Raw genomic sequence first — 13,124 nt, 5'->3', positions numbered from 1 at the left:
GTTTGATCTAACTTAAAAGATAGGATAGTATTTTTTTGAATTTTTAATTAGAATTTTAATTATTAATTAAAAACTAACTTTCCCGCCAAAAAAATCGTTTCATTTTTAGTAACCGCAAATATTATCTTAATATATATAAATTACGTGTCACGTTGTTTGTCCGCGATGGTCTCCTAAACTACTTAACCGATTTTAATCAAATTTGCACACAGTGTGCAGTTTGATCTAACTTAAAAGATAGGATAGCCCTTTTTTGAATTTTTAATTAGAATTTTAATTATTAATTAAAAACTAACTTTCCCGCCAAAAAATTTTTTCATTTCCCCCATCGCCAAATGAGTACGGCTTCAGATTTTTTTCCCAAGAGTCATGAGGCTAGGCTTAAGATTTTTCGGCTGATTATTTGAAACGATTCTATTTATTTTCTTAATGTTTGATGCATTTAAAATTAAACATTATTAATGAATCGATCTTTCAGATTCATTCTTAAGTACTTTTGAATTAAAATAAAACAGAATAAAGGAAATTAAAAATGTCTAATCTGCATAGCGTTACCCCAACTGGCGTAGAAAAATTCACTCATTTGCGTTACCGTAACTGGCGTTGAAAATTCACGCATGCGCATTGTGTTCTGATCGTTGACATGACAACCCTTATCAACGGATGATTTAAATTATTTTTAGGTTCGTTGCATGTTTTTGTAATTAAATTGTATTTATGTTAGTTATATTTTTTTGTATATGCTTATAGTTTTAAGTACATCGTTTTTTTAGTTCTTTTTAACCTGTTTTCAACCGATTATTTTAAAAGATTCGTTTTATTTTCTTAGTGTTTGATGCATTTAAAATTAGACATTGTTAATTAATCGTTCTGGTCATAATGAATCTGAGAATATTTTGTTGACAAATTCTTGAAATATTACATAAATTAGGAAAGATATTCTTTAGTGCCCATAAAGTTTAAACGCTCAGTGACTGTTTTCAGTAATCATATTACAAAAAAAATACTTTGTTTCAGTAAAAAATATTATTATATTAATTGCAGATTAATCTTTTCCACTTTAATTTATAGTATAAATTCTACGGGAACTAACAGAAAATTAGAGAGATAAGTATTACGTTATGATTGAAGGCGTTTATAATATTATGAGAGAATTATATGACTATCAAAATTTGAAGTTTTAAAATATTTTGATGAAGAAGCTATTAAAGTTGGAATTGCATAAAATATTTAATTATTAAAATTTTAACGGACATTAAGATTGGCGAACCGGCTGTTCGCCAAAGGCGGCTAGTTATGTATAATATAGATGCTTCAGTTTTTTTAATACTTGCACTGATAGGTGATTGAAATTGTAGATGAAAATAAGAACTTAATTTTTCGTAAATCATGATGATATTTTAGCTGAATCACTAAGAACAGTTGGCAAAAATGCGGCAATTTATTTACCTGCCACAGTGCCGGTTATTTTGCCAAATATAGTGCAAATTATAAATTGTTTGGACGACAATTAAATAAGATATCTGAAAATTTACAGATTTAATGTTGGCATCCGTCACATTCAGTTATCACATTTTTCGTCGGCCATCTAATATCTTATTGACTGTCAATCATTTAGCCAACTGTTGTCATTCTGCCGACTTAAGCAGTTACTTTACTGTTTACAATATCAAATGGTTTTAAAATTATATTCATTAATGCTCAGCTCTCCACAACCGTTCCGAAAGCAGTTAAGATTTTTCCCGACGAAATTCTCAATTTCCCGCCAACAGTAGGTAAGCACTTACCAATAGGGGACCAATTACCCTCCTATCGGTAATGCACCGTGAGACGTGTCCTGCAGTTACCTCCACCCCCTATCTCGACTGACGCCGCCTCTGATTCCATACATGTTTATTGGCTATTTTATTATAAATTAACGTAAATGAATTACAGTTTACTGTTGAGTTATGTATTATGTCAGTAGATACAAGTAGAAATTTGTTTCATTGCAAAAACAGTTAGATTTATTCACAGATATTGAATAAAAATTTTGCATCTTTAGACAAGCAATTCCTCTCTCTATATATGCATTTATTTATTTATTTTGTGTATCTCGGAAACGGCTCCAACGATTTGGATCAAATTTTGTGTTTAGATAAGATTTTGTTTTTTAAGTTTATCTATATAGACGTCTTTCCTGAAAAAATGGATTTTACATTAAAAAAATAACCTCCTTATATTTTATAATTAATTATTAGAATAAGTTTATTCAACTTCCACTTCGGAGCAGTGCAGTATATTGGTCAGAACATGGCCGACGCGTATGTTGCGGGTCCTCGATTCGAGTCGCGCTTTTTGCTTTATTTTTTACGTATGTATTGAAATATTTTTGCTTTTTAAGTTTATCCATATGGGTGCCTTTCCTGGGAAAAAAAAAAAAAAAAGATTTTACTCTCTCTCTCTCACACACACAAAACATTTTTTATAACTAACTATTAGAGCCTTTTTCTATCTGCTTTCTTGCTGACAGTGTCATATAGAGCCATCTCGGACCCAATTTCACCACGATAAAATTGAGTGTAGGCTCAAAAATATAAGTAATGATAGATAAACAGTAAAATGAATAAGGCAATGTAGCAGATTGTGTCGAAAAACATGTTAAACTGAGTGCATTCAAGATTTTTTTTTTTTTTAAATTTAAATGACCAGTTCAACTGCCGAACTAAGCTCGGTCTTCTTGCTACTAAGAACTAAATATAACCATTGGTAAAGGGTTGTTAATCATTTATTAATTATGCAAACTACTATCATTTATGTTTTTTCAACTTTTTTCTTCAACATAAAATACAGAATAAATTACATTTTGGTAGAATTATAATTTGGTTTGTTCATATTCCAAATGTCATATAATTTTAATACATATTGTTAAATTTTATTTTCTGAATTAATTACTTTCAATTCTATTCAGTTTTATTAATATTTAAATATATTAGATTATCCAAAGCTTCTCCTTATAATACGATTAATTTGCATTTTGTTTTTTGAATTTTGGTGTATTAATTTTTTATCGTTTCGTTTCAAGCAATTTTTGTAAATATCTCTTATGATTAAACAATGGTTAACCACTTGCACTGGAAAGACGTGCCACGCACGTCGAAATGTTTTTGTCACAAAATCGCCAATGATGTGTTGTACATGTTGACACAGACAAACAATAATCACAACAGTAAAAATGATGTTTGTGACCCTTCGACTGAGTTGTTTACTTTGGAGAACAGCCTTGGGTCGAAAATTAATTCAATTAGAAGATATAAAACTTTTTATGATTTCTCTGAGGTATCGGATGCTTTGTGTGGCCTCATTGCGAAATTACAGTGGACTGTTTTGGCAAGTGATTACAAAGCCTTATTTTCCTTTTTGCTCCATATTTTTAAAAGTGTTATTGATGCATGATGAAAAATGCATATATGCTGAAGAGTTTCATAAGTCAGAAATAGTTATTTTATTCAAAAATTCTTAGTTATTATTATTTCAATAATGCTATATGGGAATAAATATCTTCAGATCTGTAGTTTCCATTTTTTTCTTGCGATAAAATTGGCACCCATAGTTTAGTGAATGACCTTTTGAATTTAACATAAATTTATTATTTAGCTAAATATGAATTTCTGTATAATTTAATATTAAAGAGTACTGAATTGGTATGCTGTTCTGTTTTGGAAATATATTACTTTTTTTTTATATAAATGCAGATATGTGCAATATTAATTTACCTGTATTTAATTTGTATTATGAATTAACTATAACAGGTTTAAAGAATGTTTTACATTAATTAGATTCCCATCTGCATGCTGCAGAAGTTTCATGTATGGGCATTTCTACTCAAAGAGGAACTTTTCTTACTTGGAATAGGTACAATATTTTTCATTTTCTAAAATTATTAATTAAACATTGCAAAAACTAATTATTTGCATGTACATTTTTTTTTTTTTTTTTTTTTTTGCAGAGAGACTCATGAAGCATTTCATAATTTCATAACATGGAAAGATATGAGGAGTGAAAAATTGTGTGAACAATGGAATTCATCTTATTTAGTGAAAGTAAAATTCTATACTTTTAAATTTCTTTTTAAAAAATTATAAATGCAAATTCTAATTATAATGTAATTCCTCTGAATATAAATTTTTCTATCATTCTCATGAATTATTCTTCTAATAACATTATTCTTATACTGATGTTTTAATATTATTTCTAGCTTATGAGATTTGTATCCGCCATTCTTTATTTCTTTACTCGAAAGAAGTTATTTCAGCTTCTTAGCAGATTGAAGTTTACTCCTGCCATGGTATGATGTATTTATGCATAAATTTGTATTATATAGACTTCTTGAAATATACTTTCTCTATAAATATTATCTATTTGTTTTTTTTTAAATATTTTTATGTCAGACTGCATATTATTCATCTGAGCCAAACTAATTTGATATCCATTGATTAGTAGATTTTCCTGAAAAGGTAGCCATTGAAATGGGCTAAAATAAGAAAATTCAAAGCTCCATAGTTCCGTTAGTTTAGCTCATTTTTCAAATATGACTAATAGGAAAATTATATCAGGCTGCGTAGCGTCATGGAAAGTGCTTAAATTTGGAAACCATTTTTAAATACCTTAAAAGCGTTTAACTTTGGAAAAAGGTCATTGAAAAATGCTCAATTTTCTCGAGAAGTGCAAAGACAGCATTTTATTCAGTCTTTCCCCACACTTTGAATGCGATGATTTGAAAGCGAAAGCATAGTCGTAAAAGCCTTTTTATCAGATTATCAAGAAAGAAAACCAAGAAAAGGGAAGAATTCGGGCAAGGAATCCAGGGTGCAATAAAGCCACAGGTGCCAAACATATATAAAGATAACGCCCATGAGACTTCTTTCCACTCCTTTCTTCAACAATGTGCATTGCCGTTTATTGAAATACTGGAATAGTTATCCGGAATTGGCAGTACAAAATATGTACTATACCATACTTATTGCGGCTCAAAAAATGTTGGATTTTTTTTTTTTTTTAATTTTTCTCAGATACTAAAAATTTTTTGACGTTTGAGATGTTGAAGAATTTATTTAAGTTATGTCTAGTAAGCATATGTTTAACCTTTTATGTATTGTTAAAGAAGAATACGGAGATTGATCCGATCAACGGGAAACAAAAATACAGCAGGATGAATTTGGTGCGCCAAAGAGAGATATCGAATATTGTAGAAGTTGCTGTAAAAACACTTGCAGTGAAGCCTTTTTAATACGTTACACATTCGATCATTATTCTTTTTAATATGTTGTTTTGGAGCAACCCCATGAATGACTTATTAGATTGATTTCTATGTACTATACTGAAATGTAATTAATTGCGGTGTGTAGTTATGTTAGTCGGTCGCGTAAAATCTAGTATGAAGAGATTTGAACTTGAAGCCATAAGTTTTCAATTATCGTTATTTTTTCACGGTGTATTTTTTAAATGACCCTATCTATTTGAAAATTATTAGTTGTTGGACCAATCTCGCCAAATTTTAGTTTTTACCAAGGGAAAAAAAAAAAAAAAACCCTACTAGCTCTGGTATTTAAAAATTTTAACGAAATAAAGTTTTAAAAAACTTTTATTCTTTAGATTTTTGATACTATAATTTTATCACGATTTTTCCTTTTTTTTTTATTTTTTATAGAATTTTTCTCCCAAAGAAATCTCCCTTTACGTATTAACATAAACCATTTGAAGCTAGGAACATGAAATTTAGAAAGTTATTCTTGGGTATTAGAAACCCATTAAAAACGGATATTTAAAAAATTTAAATGTTTAATTAAAAAAATAAATTTAAAAAAAACTTTGTCACTTTAACATCAGTGCATCATCACTGAAAAATCATTTTAATGCCCTTTTAAAAGCTTAAAAAATAGCTTTTCAGTGATAAAAATTTTGTTTGAATGAATACATTTTTTATCTTTTGTTTAAGCAATTTTTGAAGAAATCAGTTTTGGACACAATTTATAACAATGATTTTTATTATGATGAAATTCAAACCAATGTCATTGCTTCTTCGAATTGTCACGCTGCGTTATTTTACCGCCGTTAAAGACACGAGGGAAAAAAAAAAAAAAAAAAAAAAAAATACCGTCTTTGCTTTTATTTAAACTTTTAAAAAATGTTGCAGTTTAATAAATAAAATTCGTCATTTGATGAGTTTTGTTAAATTTTAAAGCAATGCGATATATTGTCCCATTCTGGCTTCAAAAAATGCTTCAACTAACATTTTTTATTTTCATTCTGCTTCTAACTACAGAACTAGCTCCTTTTTAACTTCACGGATTTGTTTCCGTTATTTATGGAAACTAGAAGTCGTTAAAGCATTTTCATTTCTTCGCAAAATATATAATCACGTTTTTCTGCAATTTTTTTAAAGCTAAAGTAAGGATTTTTTTATGTATCAGTTAAAAAGCATATTTTTATTAAATTCTCGGAATGCAAAAAAAGTTCGAAAAAAGGTCTTTACTAAACTTCAGAAGTAAGAAACAATGAATTTTTTTTATAGTCTGACCATTTCTGAATTCTGTTAAAAAAATGATTTAATAAATTCATGTAGAACATGGCATTGTACTATCGTCATGGCAGTTTTGCCAGTTTTATGATGTCAGCCATTCCTGAATGCTTAATTCTTAGCTTTATAAGACTGTAGCTAAAATTTCTAAATATAGCAAGTTAGTACAGGGGGAAATTTACACTTTCCATCCCAACTATTTCGAACTTTATTTTTTGTTACGTATATAAAAATCAAAAACAAGCTGTTGGGTCATGCTATGCTTTTTCATTAATGTTGACATTTTCAGAATAGATGTATCTGTCTAAATATACAGGTAATTTATTAATTTAAAGAAATATTGAAAAAATCACACATTTTTATTATTAATCTTATAAAAGTTGACTAAATTTTTTGGTATAAGTTTCTTTTTCTTTTTTTTTGTTCAAAAACCAGAAGGGCATAATTTGTTTTACAATAGAAGGCATTGTGAAAATATTGCTCAAATACAGAACTAAATATTAAAATTTAAAAAATGTGCATTTAAAATTAATTTTTAAAATAAATTTCAATAATAAACTATGCATTATTATAAAACAGAAAATATCGTATGCTTAGAAAATACGCAACTTTACATTTGTGTAGCTCTGGAAAGGTGCTTAATTTTTTTTGGCTGAGATACTTAAAAAGTGCTTAAAAGTACTTAATTTTTGCAGCAGTTTCTCGGTACAGACCACATATATAATTTTGATCTCATAATCTTATAAGCAGTACTTTATTGAATCAAACAATATAAAAATTATTTTATACTTCATTTAAATCATTTTTCAAGCTTGGAATATATTCCTATCTCTAAGGTTTATCAATAAGCTATTGAGCTATGATTAGAATGGATGCCTCATAAATTGATATATTTTTAGAACAGAATATTGACTTATTTGCTATCTGATCCTCTCTAGATTTATTTTTGAATATCTTATTGTACCATTAAACGAAACTTTAGAAGGTGCTTTATAATTACTTTAAAAAATGCTTACAGTTATAGTTATATTGAAAAAAAGTTATTTGAATTTAAATCTTTTTAATGCATGCTACTTTTTCATAATTAAAATTTCATATTGATAGAATCTAAATTTTAATAGCAAAATATTATCACAACTTGTAACAGGAAAAAAAATTTTGTTTGATTATTTTTGATGACTTTTCATTCACATGGATTCATATAGATGATTTATTTTCAGGTTTTGACACGATTGCGCTGGATTCTTAAATATGACAGAAAGGTAATTATTATTCTTACTGCTTTATTTAATTCTCTTATTTCGAGTTTGTAAGTTGTAATTGATTTTTCACTCTTTTTCTGATGTGCTAGAATTTGTTGGAATTATACACTTGTGTATTTATCATGACAATGCACTATTTTAATATTTTCATGATTTATTAATAGTTCATCAATTAATGTAATTGCATTTTGATTTCATTTGAATGGCACATGGCTGAGAATTGGAGAGAAAAGTGATTTCAAATTTCAATATTATTTATAATAATGAATTATAAAAGTAAAGATTAAAGTAGAAAATAATTAGAGCAAAAAAAGTACTTTTTAGTATGGTGATGTGTTTTTAATAATCTTTTATGATTTTATACTCTGATTCATTGCACAGTCAGTTGTCCAAAAATATGTTAAAATATAAAATGTGAAAAATAAAATATCATTTGATTTGAAAATATGCTGAATTGTATAAAATGTCTAACTCTTATGACATTATTTTCCTACACTCTATTTTCATTTCAGATGTAATTAGCTTAATTTTCTAACAGGGATTCATAGTTATCTTTTTAAAAAAGTGCGTCCGAAGGGCATAAAAAGATTCCTGTCGGCAAGCTAGAAGGCAGAAGTAGATTCCTTTACACAAGTTACTGTAATATGGCAATGTAAATTGTTGATGTTAGAAACAGTCAAAAGTTCGGCTTGATATGAACTTTTCAGCCCCTAACTTCCAAGATATTGCCGTTATCGAAAATATTTTTTAAGTTAAAAATGTAATTCATTCTATAATTTTGTGTATTCTCCAATTAAGTCGGACAGTATGAATTTATTGTGTGTAAAAAATGTATCATATGTTTATTCTAGAATTTCCTTCTTCTGAAATAAATTTATATATATAACAAACGTTTATAAAATTCTGGTTTGTATTTAAAAGTTAGAAAAAAATTAAAATAAGTGCTGGTTTTGATTTAAAAAGGATATTTTTGATAGTATTGGTGGGCTGGAAAGTGCGTATATAAATAATTGCGGTATATAACTGTTTCATTCTTATCTAGTCTGCCCTTCTGCCACTTTAGACCGAATAGTTGGGAATCTACTATTTTTTTACATACATATTTATGGAAACATAGTATAGAAAGAGAAATGGCGATTAAGCATGATATTTGTGATGAATCGCTTTTCGTTAGTTGACCGAAGTTAAATTTATTTATATCAAATCTAAAAGAAAGAAAAAGAAGAAAGAAAAGAAAAAGGAACTCAAAGCTATCTCAAAACATTCACCTATATTTCAAGCTGCTTTAAAATATCAAAAAGTCCTTTGTTTTTAGTTTTTATTGAAATTTATATATATTTCAATAGTATCAAGAGGTTTTTTTTAAATATTTCACAACTGCATAGTTATAATCTTAACTAGGGATGCCATTATTCTTTGTAAAAAAATTTCAAAATTTATCGTGAACGTAAGAATCATGTAGTTCTTTTCTTTTCTTTTTTTTTTTTTTTTTTAATTCTGATAATATTAACTAACTGATGGAAGATGGTTTTCTCAAATGTTGCAAAGATTTAAATACATCTTTTCAAGAAATTATTGATTGCTTTGATTTATTTTATGAAATCGTTTAGTCGTCAAGTTTTGTCTTTTAGAAGCAGGAAGTACCAGAAATGGAAAATTTTTTGCACCTAAATTTTTTTTTATCTAAAAAATAGCGATCTCTTTAAACATTGCAAGAATAAAAGATCATAGCCATAGCTTGAAGAACAAAACAAAACCGTTCCCGATTGTTAAACTGCAAAAGCTCATCTCTTTTCCACTCATTTCCTTTTTCTTCTGCATAGATCAATATTAATTTCAAGGCTGAGTAAAAATACTGGTATTGGAATGATGAGTACAAGCTGTTTGAATACTTGTGGACAGAAACTGAGAAAGGATACTTTTTAGCAGAGTGTTTTATATTTGTGAAGAATACTACAAAATATATATATATGAAGGCATGTCTGCAAATTTTGACGTTTTAAAAGCCGTATCTTGTTTAAATCCACATTTATTGAAAAACAATGCAATATTATGTAAAAAGCGAATGGTTGATTTGCTTCAATTTCTTTATTTCACGGCAAAACTGTTTCCTGCATGTTCAGAATGTGCAATGGTCTAGTTTGAAATTTTCCTGAAAAAAAAGATGAATACAAAGAACAACTTGATTAATTTGATGAAGAAATTCATTTAGATGATTTCTCTTCTAATGTTCTGATTTTTCAAATTTTCTGATTTTTGAAGTCATAAATTAATTCTTGCATTGTCACATTTCAATACGACTGTAGAAAGTGGATTTAGTATCAACAAGGATCTGCTTATTGAAAATCTGTAAGAATATTCTTTGATTGATTTAAGAACTGTGTATGATGCCATCAACTTTTCTGGAGCATTGAAAATTGAATTGTTATTAAAGAAAAAAATGAAGCTGATGACTGGGAGATTTGCAGACATTGATGTTCAAATATATAAATTGGTGACAAGAAAGAAAAAAAAATATTTTGCTTTATAATGTTTATTTTTTTATTAATTAATCATTTAATGTTTAGTATCATGATAGCAAAATTTTGTGTTATTTTTGTGTTTTATTTTACCTGTGTCCTTAATTTTGTGTGACTTTAAATTAGAGAACATGAGGTAAATGATCAACTATCTCTCCCCCCCCCGTAACACGTAAATTTTGTCTTGCTAAATTCTAGACAATAAATAGAGATTGTTTTTTTAAAATAAATATAAACTTTCATTTAATATACTATTACTTCAGTGAGTGTTGATTGTTACTTACTTCCCTTTCATTTTTTCCTTGATAAAATTTCGGTGGTTACAATTATGATAACCAATACATTCAGGGTATGTGTGTGTGTGTATATATATATGTATGTATGTAAACATTATTTTATGTGAAGCAGAATGTAGTTTCGAAGACAGTGAAGATACTTTGTATTTTTAAGTTCGTTTTATTCTCTTTCGAGAGGCAGGCATGATTATTTTCAATAAGGTGCGGACAAGGCACGTCCGCCACAGCACGGCACAAAAGCAGAAGTCGGGAAGAAGAGGGAAATAAATTATCGCTCGTCTTATATAACATGAGATATGGATAGGGAAAATATTTTTTTACAGTGCTAATATATTATTAAGATTCTGATAGGGATTTCTGACGAATGTCAATCACAAGTAAGGGAAATACAGGGATTTTTTAAAAAAAGAATGTACTTATTGAACATTTTTCTAGCCCTTTTCGCGGAGCGTGAGAATATGTCAGCGTTTAGCCGATTCAGCAATTTTATAAAGCTTCTCTTGAATTAATTAAGTTGAGAAAGTGGATTTGGATCAAGAAATAAGAGAGTGAACTTACTATGGGCTAAATTAAGAAAAAACTTTGTAAGAATTGAAATCAGAGTTTAAAATATCATAATATATATAATATATAAACTGGCATTATTATAACTACAGGAATATATATAATAATAATTATTATTATAGCTAATACATAAGTGCTGGTCGTGCATTTCCTCTTATACTGTTCATACATATAGGAATTTTTTTCCCCAGATTGGATTGCCAACTCTATGTTTTGTATTGATTTATATAGCAAGTATTTTTGATTTTATCAACTATTACGTTAGTGATTGAAATGTTGGCTTCATAAAAATAATTATTTATTAGTTTTATATATTTTTGAAGCCCTTATTGCACTAATTTCTGCAATGTGATTAATAAAGATATGCAATAAATTAACTGTACAAAATTAGTTTCAAGACCCTACAAATCGACTTAACATTAGTTCCAGGTTTTTTTCCCCCGACCGGCTTATAAAAAATATTTGGTGGGTTTAAACATTTTCGTAATTAGTTTTTCTTGTCTATATGATCAAATTTTTTTCCATGGAATGCATATTTATTGTGCTGGTGACTCTATGGATTGAAGATATATGTGTCCGAAACACTGTAACACGTTTATTTCCATCTATTTTGTGATGGTGCTACTTTTATTGATAGGAAAGTTGTAGCCTGAAACTGTTTAAAATATTCGAATAAAAATTGTTTATAAAGCGGGATGTTTTACTATCATTTTTTATTAGCCGCCTTTTATGACTAGCTATTCGCCTACCATTTATATTCTTAAAGTAATTGGCAAAATCAAAGAATCATTTCTCACAGCCCCGGATACTGTTCTGATTACGCCAATTTTTATTTCATATTAAATTAATACTATTTAAAGGTTACATGAATTTCGCATCGAATTAGTGTAGTTCTTTTCTCAACCACCGTCCATTTTTGAGAGAAATATCGAAAACATTACTTCACTTCTCGTTCTCTATTTTGAATATCCATGATCGCAATTTCCAATCAGAATCACTAATTAAAATATCTAGTGTACCGATTTTGCTAATTTTAATTTCGTATGGCAGTTCATGATTCCTCGATGTTTTAGTAAGGGTCTTTCCAGTTTTTTCCAGTCATTTCCAGTTTTGAGAGATGTTGCAAAATAGAGGCCATGAAGTCAACAATTGGACCGATTTCGCAGATTTTCATCGTTACTTAATTTTGCCATTTTGCAGGCATAATTAACCAGTCTGAAAATGCGTATATAAGATATCCGAATTATAATATCCCAGTAATTTGCAATATGAAATACCTTTCACTTTGCAGTAATTATTGCATAGAGTTCCAATGTTTTGTGATGAACATTCATACTAAATAGAAAAGGAAAATTGTTCCCAATGTACTATATTTCTTTTATATATATTTTTGAAATCATACTTCCAAAGGCAAAATCTGGTTACTCTTTCGAAATCATTAGAAGACTGCAGAATGTTTTCATTACAAAATACATTTTTATTCCATTGTATTTTCATTTCTCATAAAAGAGTCTGAATAAAATCAGGTCTTTCAATGATTTGCTTTGATGTTAATATGATTTGACTATTGCTACCCTGCTTCTTAAGTTTGTCTGATTAAGAATTATTTGAAAAGGTTAAAAATAAATTTCGGAAAATAAAGTTTATTTTATTTTTTTGTTTTAAAGATACTTACCTCATAAAAAAGATTTGAGAATAATTCACGACATATTATCCTAAGACGGATAGTATTTTCTTTTTATGTGTTAGAAGTAATTTCCATTCTGCGAATTTTTGTGCTATTTTGTGACAATTCCCTATGAAAGCGTGGAGAGGGGGGAGAACTATTTTTAATATTCCTAAATGTTGCATTTCTTAATTACTACTTAGCTGTTGCTGAATCATTATAGTCAAAGACCTTACAAGCTCTATTCATAAATTTCCA

The 13,124-nt window shown here is 28.2% G+C and overlaps 1 protein-coding gene across 2 annotated transcripts in view; it reads left to right on the top strand.

Moving 5' to 3' along the window:
- LOC129958803 (putative glycerol kinase 5) overlaps window positions 1–13,124 on the top strand; it is a 45,828-nt gene that overhangs the window by 7,178 nt on the left and 25,526 nt on the right. For both annotated transcript variants that reach the window (XM_056071491.1, XM_056071492.1), the window contains exons 3-6: window positions 3,819–3,894; window positions 3,989–4,082; window positions 4,238–4,327; window positions 7,780–7,821. In XM_056071491.1, the coding sequence (XP_055927466.1) occupies window positions 3,819–3,894; window positions 3,989–4,082; window positions 4,238–4,327; window positions 7,780–7,821 (302 nt within the window). The remainder of the gene's footprint in view (window positions 1–3,818; window positions 3,895–3,988; window positions 4,083–4,237; window positions 4,328–7,779; window positions 7,822–13,124) is intronic.

The sequence above is a fragment of the Argiope bruennichi genome, chromosome X1 (genome assembly GCF_947563725.1).
Source record: "Argiope bruennichi chromosome X1, qqArgBrue1.1, whole genome shotgun sequence".
NCBI classification, from domain to species: Eukaryota; Metazoa; Arthropoda; class Arachnida; order Araneae; family Araneidae; genus Argiope; species Argiope bruennichi.
The sequence above is the reverse complement of the archived record's forward strand: the minus strand, read 5'-3'. Positions and strand labels throughout refer to the sequence as shown.